The sequence below is a fragment of the Poecilia reticulata genome, linkage group LG9 (assembly GCF_000633615.1).
Source record: "Poecilia reticulata strain Guanapo linkage group LG9, Guppy_female_1.0+MT, whole genome shotgun sequence".
In the NCBI taxonomy this organism is placed as follows: Eukaryota; Metazoa; Chordata; class Actinopteri; order Cyprinodontiformes; family Poeciliidae; genus Poecilia; species Poecilia reticulata.
The window spans coordinates 892247-901314 of record NC_024339.1 but is presented as its reverse complement, the minus strand read 5'-3'; the positions used below and the strand labels follow the sequence as shown (position 1 = coordinate 901314).

Sequence of the window (9068 nt, the reverse complement as noted above, 5' to 3'; positions counted from 1 at the left end):
TAGATAGATAGATAGATAGATAGATAGATAGATAGATAGATAGATAGATAGATAGATAGATAGATAGATAGATAGATAGATAGATAGATAGATAGGACCTAAATTATTGAAGGGTCAAAGCTGTGACACCCACCCTCTAGTCAAACCTACAGCTAAGGATCTCATGATCTTGTGTGTCAAAGATAAATAGTAAATCTAATAGTACAAGTAAAACACATTTATCATAGTATATTATCAAAGAATAGCATATCAAAATGTCAACAAAGCAAGCTGAGTGTTGGGATGAGTTTTAAACACAGACTGGAATTTAATGATTATCAAAGAAGAAAATCAGTGAGGAGTTGACAATTTTTCTGTAAGCTTTGACCAATTTATTGTCTAGTGGGATAAGAAAATCACTTCCTCAGATGGATTTCTAAAACAAATAACCATTCATAATTCTATCGCTGATTACATTTATTTTACATTGTATCTAAATCTATTACTGACATTGATCTCAGTGTCAGTTGAAGTAGCTTTAGTTTTATTTTGCATTTGCACAATTACTGATAAAGTTAGTTAATCATGAGTTCAACTACTCGTTAATTTCTGTTACAGATTATTTGGTTATTTTCTTGTTTCAATATTAATTATTCCTGCAATTGTTATTGGATGTTTCCCAGGTGATAAGATGGAGGGTAGCATTATCAGCATATCAACACAATCTCACACCCTTGAATTCCTTTGCTTCTGATGCTTTGCCTGTTCTAACAATCTATTTGACTTTGTATTTAAGCCTTACCTTTGTTCTACAAAGATGTTTCTTGTCATAGACCCTATTTTTATGTATTTATTCATAATTTTTCCATAAAAAAAAGTACACATGAAATATACATTTGTGAAAATATAGCAAAAGAATAAACACATCTAAGGCTTTTCACAGACATAAAATCACAAAATGCTGTACAATAGAAACCAGCCTTAAAAACATACAAAACATAGATAAAAGCCTGGGAAAATACATATGATTTTCCCAGGAAGTTAACTACCAAGAAGTTAAGAAGCCTATATGATATACATTAATTGAGCTTGAAGCCAGCCATTCATGTGCTGATTTCAAAATGAATAATAATAATATAGTTTTACACAAATGACATTTGTCTCCATCAAATATAAATTTATAATTTTTAAATTTCCTTGAGATAAAGTTTTCATTTGACGTGTTTAAATCTCCTTCCTTTCGTTTACAGGGAAATGGAAATGTGAGGTGTTTAGTTGATAGTTCTACTTGAACTTTTACTGAGCTTCAGCTTGGTTCCGATTGGTACATGTTCAGTTCGATCSCGCAGACTGTAGGTGGCGGTAGAGCGCAACAGAAGCGGTGTGTGGAACTCCGCTGGAGCGTCGCAGGAAGCGCGCAAGAGTCAACTCTTCGCGGTACAATGGCGCCGCTAGATTTAGATAAATATGCGGAGATTGCCAAACAGTGTAAATACCTCCCGGAAAATGACCTCAAGGTAAATGTGACGTTTGTGAAACGTGTTTTATACAGACATGTGTTTGAGAATGGCTAGCAGCGCTGTCTCTCTGTTGTAGTAAACAGGAACAGAGTAAGAAGGGGACGTTAGCTTGTTGTAGCTGATGATGCTAAGCTGTTGTTTTGGACAGGAAGTGAATAGTGTTCAGTCAACAGTTTATCTCACCGAGGAATGTTATGAAGCTGGAGCCAGACACAGCCGGCTTGTTTGCTTCCTCCATTTCTTTTACATTTCAATCTTTTCTACCTATCACACTCGAGCGGCATTAATAATCTGATCCGTTAGCCCACTTGCCATGATCATATTTTTAGCACTACAGAACGTCACATACGATGGAAGCAACAACACTGATCAACAGTGCCTTCCAAAGATATTCATTCCTTTTGACGTTTTTGACGTAACCTTAACTCCAGAGCCCTTGTGACCCCTTCAAGATAAGAACCACAAAGTCCTTCAAGAAACAAAATAACAAATACACAAAACGAAATTAGGCAAAGATAGATTAAAAAACATATGATTTTAACTGGCACAAAGTGCTTTACAAAAAAAGGAAACACATCAATAATAAAATAATCTAAAATCAATTAGCAAAATTAACCAAAAGCCAGTCTGAAGAGATAAGTCTTGAGACTATTTTTTAAATGCGTTAGTTGACGCGGAGCAGTGCATTGATAGAGGGAGATCGTTCCAGAGCCTTGGGGCCTCCGCCTGAAATGCTCTGTCACCACGAGTTTTAAAATGAGTTGGAACCGACAGTAGCATCTGATTAGAAGACCTCAGAGTCCTAGATGGACAGAGAGGCTTCAAAAGGTCCAATATAAATTTGGGAGCCTCACCATGAAGTGCTTTAAAAGTTACAACCAAAATTTTAAAATGAGTCCTAAAATACACCAGGAGCCAGTGCAGAGAGGCCAGAACAGGAGTTAAACAAGCAGTTCCTTTTCTCTTTAGAGTTTGTCCATCTGAAGGTGGACATGTTGGTCAGCTGCAGGCCGTTCCCTCTGACCGTGCTTCTTTCCCATAGAGGTTATGCGACTAYGTGTGTGATCTTCTGCTGGAGGAGTCCAACGTTCAGCCCGTTTCTACACCAGTGACTGTATGTGGAGACATTCACGGACAGGTAAGATGCTTTCTGTAAATTTGTCAGGTTGGGTTTTTATTTTTGTTCTGCATTGTAAAACAAAAAAGATCCTGGTTGTGTTTTGTGGAAATATAAGGTCCAAACGTAATTTCTCCTCTGCTTGTGTCAGTTTTATGACCTGTGTGAGCTGTTCCGAACTGGCGGCCAGGTTCCAGACACCAATTACATCTTCATGGTTTGTTGGTTTCTGTCTGATTGAACTTGAGAGTCGTGATGTTTGGAGTTTGTGTGACCAGCCTCTGTTGTCTCCAGGGGGATTTTGTTGACCGAGGATATTATAGCTTGGAGACCTTCACCTACCTGTTGGTGCTGAAAGCCAAGTGGCCCGACCGCATCACACTTTTGCGTGGGAACCATGAGAGCAGGCAGATTACGCAAGTCTACGGCTTTTATGGTGAGGTTAGTTTAGTAGAAAATGCCAAGCGCCGGCTGCCCACACCMCTAAACTCTGTGGGAACGTCTCATGTTTCACAGACGAGTGCCAAACCAAATACGGGAATGCAAACGCYTGGCGGTACTGCACTAAAGTATTCGACATGCTAACAGTTGCAGCTGTAAGTATAGAATATGTCATGTTTGTTTTCATGAAAAAWGCATTTTGGATAAACCTAAACAGTTTTGCCACATCCAGCTGAGAAGGAAGCGTGATTGTGTTCCTGTCCTTGTCTGTCAGCTGATGGACGAGCAGATTCTGTGTGTCCAYGGCGGCCTCTCTCCGGACATAAAGACCCTCGATCAAATCCGAACCATCGAGCGAAATCAGGAGATCCCTCATAAAGGAGCTTTTTGTGACCTGGTGTGGTCGGACCCTGAAGACGTAGACACCTGGGCCATCAGCCCCAGAGGAGCCGGCTGGCTCTTTGGAGCTAAAGTTACAAATGAGGTAGGTGGTGGAAAACATTACATGAACTTAATGGGTCAAATGCTCATCAACCTGTAATAAATCATATAGTTAAACAACAAAGACAAAACAATAAGAACTGGAAGATRGAAGTCCTATTCTCCTATACTCACTATTCAGTCCAATAGTGRGTTAATGGGGATACAACATAAGACTTGTCCTTATGTTCTTGTCTCAAATCTTAAGATCTCATCAAATCTCTCCCTTTTAAGCTGCAGTATGTGACTTTTACAAAGGAAAAATTTCTTACATACTTGTTAAAACTTTCACAATAATCRTGTTTTCACCTACGTTTATTTTACCTGCTAGTATCACAATAGAAATAGTTGATGGAAACAACAAAATTGGAGTAATTTCTTCAATTTCACAAAAAGCTAACAATTCAGCTAACAATTCCTGCTTTTTTATTATCTGTCTTTCTCTTTCTGCAGTTTGTTCACATCAACAGTCTGAAGCTCATCTGCAGGGCACATCAGCTCGTCCACGAAGGCTACAAGTTCATGTTTGACGAGAAGCTGGTCACGGTGTGGTCGGCTCCCAATTACTGCTACCGCTGYGGCAACATCGCATCCATCATGGTCTTCAAAGACGTTAACACAAGGGAGCCAAAGCTCTTCAGAGCAGTGCCTGACTCCGAAAGAGTCATCCCTCCCCGAACAACGACCCCTTACTTCCTGTAGACGCCCTTCAGACGAAGCAGCTTGTTCAGTAGGCAGAGGCACTCGTGAACCCATGTAAACGTTGGTGTATTTGGGTGTGTTAAGGGAGCACTTCTTGGTGCCAGCTGTCAGTTTTTATTCCCGCTCTGTGATGCATTTGATGCCGTTATTCTGCAGCTTAAGTTACACCTAGAAACCACAGCAAAGGAGGGTCACTGAGCATCACTGCTGTATTAGAGGAAGGACTCCAGTCAACTGACAATGTAAAATCATATTTATAAAGCTTCATTCTTTTACATTAAAAAGAAACAGATTGCACATGCAGCAATGTATAGATTGTTTTGATGTTATTTTGTTATGGCGATGTATTTAGCTGGATGTATTAAAGCACTGCACACAGTTCAAAGCTCTGTGTCCTGAAACGTCTCACTTCCAGGTTGTCATCATATAACCCCATGAMTAAACKGTATACCTGAGAGTTGATATGTAAAAAAAATGCTCATCTCCTTTACGTTTTGTTTAAGCTGTGGTAGCTGTCTGCAATTTCAAAATGTAAAGTCAGTTCTTTGTGAATATTATTTCTGTCTGTATTTAAATAAATCCTATTGAAAAGTATTACACCATAAGATGTTGTTAAAGGTTTCTAAATAATAGATATTATCTCATGATGTCACCCTGAATCAGCCTTTTCATCCAGAATATTACCAAAGGTGTGCATTTATACATGGCTGGTGTGAAGCCGGCCTTTTTATGGTCATTTCTCTTCATGTCAGGTTTGAATCTGGGTTGTTACCCTAGAACCATAATTTTGTTTTCTTTTTTTGAGTGATTCAGATGTTGACTTTGTGTGTAACCAGAGATTTCCCCTTGATATCCAGCTAATAAGCAGAATTCACTTTTCCAWAATTTATTACAAGTCATCCAGATCCTGAAGGAACAAAGAAGCCACAGACTCTCACAAATCCTCTGCCATGCTGTGATTAGCAGCTGGAATGTTAGCTTTAGAGAGGCTGCCTTCATTTTATTGTCAGATTTAACAATTCCACACCTCCTTTTGTCTCATCAGTCCACTGAATATTTTCCAAAGGATCTTGGAAATTCTTTTATATATATATATATATATATATATATATGTGTGTGTGTGTAGTGGACACTTGTGTTCATGTACTGTCTTCCATGGATGCTATTTTATGCACAAAATAAAATGGCATACTCGGGTCATGCAGACTGGTGATAAATTAGGACTGAAGTGACTGACCCAGAGGTACATTGACGTGCAGGAGAGGAAAATGGAATCAAACCCATAACTTTCTGATTACATGAGAACTATTTTTTTTCCAACTTGGTTCCATGTTTTCTTCATGTGTGGATAATGAAACTCTSACTGTGGTTCTCTGCAGTCAGAATCCCAAGAAAATGCCTCTGATTCCGTYTTCAAACTTTTAGATAATATATAGCTATAATTATTATTATTGGATGTAATTCTCTACTACTCCATAACACTATATAGGATTCCAGAAAGTCAGTGGGGTTTAATCTATCATAGAGTATAAGTTCATGTAACAAGTTGTCAGAGTTTATTATGTATTATTTTGTATTCTCTATGTTCTATATGCTGTGCTATTATCAAATGCTGCCTTTACTTCTTGCATGTAGGGATTGTTCACCATAGCTGTTACTATCTACGTTGCCACGCCTACAAACTCTGCTAGCCAATCAGCAGAGGCCTCRCCATGACGTAGTCAGTCAGCTGGCGTTTGGCTGATTACGTGTAGCTAGCTCCCCAGCAGTAGCTAGCTGGTCAGACGAGTCAGTTTCACCGACTTTTTTTTTTATTACCGTTTTATTTATTTCTCTTGGAGTTGTTTTTAAGTGTATATCGAAAAGGACAATATGTAAACCCATCAAAAACGTGGAAACGCAACGACTGGACTTTTAGTCGGAATTACTATGGTAAGAGTCTGGAGAAGCAGTAAGCTAGCGAGAGCTAACATTTACTCTCATTGTTAAAAACTGCAGAGCTAGTAGGCTATCAAAACATTATGTGGCAGTTTGCCTGTACGGTCCTAATTGGATAAACCCTCATAAGACAGCWGTGTGTCATCTAAATGATGTACGCAGATTTAGTCAGAATAAACAGAAGYTCATCCATGGCAACACATTTAGCTATKCAACTTATAGAAAGCAAGATAAGATTTGATGAACTGACACATAACAGTTCACACTAAACTGATCGACTGATGTAAGACCCAACTTTCTGAGCTTTTGCAAAGAGTCCCCGCCTTGCTGTATCCCCAAGATTTAAATGCCTGCTGTAGTTGGCTCTATCAAACCGAGGTATTCAGGTTGTTGTCACCTACCTGAAGTGAACAGTGCACTCAAGGTAGGTGCACAGTGCAGCTGTTGGAAACAATGTATCTCCAGTTTTACGTGGAAAATTACCTTAAAGGCATAGAGCAAATTTTCTTAATGCCAAGCTCAACTCATTGACTTCCGGTTTTGAAGTTKATATTTCTTTTGTTGGTATCTACATTATGTTAAATGTCCTTTTTATTCTTCTAGATGTAGCAGAATGAAAACACCACAAGCCTGTTTTGAAGTGGGAACAGAAATAACAGGACCATTTTCTTGAGCCCTCTGAACAACAGGCATTAACATCCATACATATGGTCACAAATTCTCCAGGAGTTGTAAAGTGCACTTATAACGAGACGCTAAAGGGAGCAACATGTTCGCCAAGCTGAAGAAGAAGATTGCAGAGGAGGCGGCCACAGCCCCCAGAAGTGGTGTCCGTATCCCCCGCACCATTAGCAAGGAATCTATCACCTCAGTGGGAGCTGACTCTGGGGATGACTTTGTAAGTACTTTGAAGCTTCACATCTTGGTCTGTAGCCCAATCCTGCATCACTTGCTTTTTACCCTTTCCCAAYGACCAAGTGGAGACTTTTAAAATGTATTATATGATGTGCAAAACCATCTGCAAAATAAATCAGTTTTAAGGAACAGCTAAAGCAGGAAAAATTTAAATTAGGTCCATGTTTTCTCAGTAGTTTCTGCAGAAACCTGAACTGTTTGACTCAGATCAGGTGTACTGAGGCAGGTACACATTTCAAACGTACAGAGCGGTGTTCCTGAGGACCAAGATTGTTATCCTCTGCTCTAGTCAACACCTCAGATGTGTCTAGGATTATCCCAGTTGTTATGATAGAAACAGTCTCTTTACACCTAAAAATTATAAAGACAACCATGAAGATGCTTTTGAGTGTCCTGGATTCAGTGGTTCAGTACAGTTGTGGTCCAGCTCTAACACTGACGGCAACCCAGATTGGATAAAAGCTTTTAAGAGATCCAGGACTTTGCTTCCAGTGGATTTTATACATTTTTTAATTTTTCTCTTGATTTACTCTCACAAATTTGAGAGTAATGATATAATTCTTTTGMTCTAAAGTACTGCAGTAAGTAATATAACATTGCCAGAATACTTACTGAAACACAAGAGAAGAAATAACCAGTTAAAATGAACTTAAACGGTTTAGAGGTCATCAGATTTTCTGCTGAATGATGACAGCTAAATTTTATTTTGGTTTCTCTGCCTAAACGTCAGCCATGTCCAGAGTTCAGGTAGAGCTTATGTATCATATTGTGATGTAATAATGGACATCCTCTTCTGTACTCCAAAGTGTCCCAAGCTGTTCAGATCGGTGCATGCTCAGGAACTCTGGTCTCTTGCACAGACCATTTTTAAGCTATGGTTCCTGGTCTTTAAAGCAAACCAGAATAAGCCATCCATGTTTTATTTAAGTGATTTGATCATCATCTTTTTTTTTTTAAACTGCAAAACTCTTAAAAGTTGTTTTTTATTTGTAGGATTTACTGTTTACTGTGTGTCTTGCGTTTTGGTCTGCTGTTTACTCTATAAAACAAATGGAGGCGTGTTAAACTCTCAGGATGGCGTCATCTCTCACTAGCAAAGGAAGGCTGTAGAGGTTGAGCTCAGCTAAATAATTCAGTGAGTAGCAGTGTCTTAGTTTTACTTTTGGTACAGCCCAGGTAGTTTGTGCAGGTTGTCCTTTCTACACTTTTAAGAGCATTAATTTCTGCTTACTGTCTGTTGAAAATCTTAATATGATCATTACTCTGGGCTGCACAGTGGAGCAGTTGGTAGAGCTGTTGCCTTGCAGCAAGAAGCTTCTGGGTTCGATTCCCGGCCCCGGTCTTTCTGCATGGAGTTTGCATGTTCTCCCTGTGCATGGTGGGTTTTCTCCAGGTACTCCGGTTTCCTCCCACAGTCCAAAAACATGACTGTCAGGTTAATTGGCCTCTCCAAATTACYCCTAGGTGTGAGTGTGTGTGTGTGCATGGTTGTTTGTCCTGTGTTGCCCTGCAACAGATTGGTGACCTGTCCAGCGTGACCCCGCCTCTCGCCCGGAACGTTAGCTGGAGATAGGCACCAGCAACCCTCCCGACCCCACTGAGGGACAAGGATGTAAAGAAAATGGATGGATGGATGGATGGATGGATGGATGGATAATTGCTCTGTTTTTTAGCAGTATGAAGTTAAAAAAGTAACAGCTAAGTTTTTGTTTCTGTTCACCCCCGGGTACCAAAATATTTGCTATGAAATTTATGTTCATAGAAAATTCAAAGGAGTCTGAATGTTTTATTTTGGAGAGTCGTTATTAAACCATTCATGAATTGGTTAATCTAATAAATAATCAGCCGGTTAGCCCGGCACTGTATTGATGTTCAGTTCAGCAGAAAGGACTGAGCTTTTCACATGTTGGTGTGAATGATTTTGTTTAGCTACAGATGATTTCTAGCTGCAAACGACCAAGCATTCACTAATAGAA

General features: G+C 39.4%; 2 protein-coding genes across 5 annotated transcripts in view; both read left to right on the top strand.

The window, feature by feature from the left end:
* Window positions 1-1357: 1357 nt before the first annotated feature.
* On the top strand, window positions 1358-4844 carry LOC103469585 (serine/threonine-protein phosphatase 6 catalytic subunit). The gene is made up of 7 exons (XM_008417354.1): window positions 1358-1496; window positions 2542-2637; window positions 2768-2833; window positions 2911-3052; window positions 3133-3212; window positions 3332-3541; window positions 3991-4844. Exons 1-7 carry the CDS (start codon window positions 1422-1424, stop codon window positions 4237-4239), a joined length of 918 nt encoding a protein of 305 aa, XP_008415576.1. The 5' UTR covers window positions 1358-1421; the 3' UTR covers window positions 4240-4844.
* A 1122-nt stretch (window positions 4845-5966) lies between these two features.
* golga1 (golgin A1) overlaps window positions 5967-9068 on the top strand; it is a 22320-nt gene continuing 19218 nt past the window's right edge. For 3 of the 4 annotated variants that reach the window (XM_008417358.2, XM_008417359.2, XM_008417355.2), the window contains exons 1-2: window positions 5967-6171; window positions 6781-7075. In XM_008417358.2, coding sequence (XP_008415580.1) covers window positions 6947-7075 — 129 coding nt within the window. In that variant the 5' untranslated portion in view covers window positions 5967-6171; window positions 6781-6946. The remainder of the gene's footprint in view (window positions 6172-6780; window positions 7076-9068) is intronic. The other variant, XM_008417356.2, reaches the window with a different exon arrangement.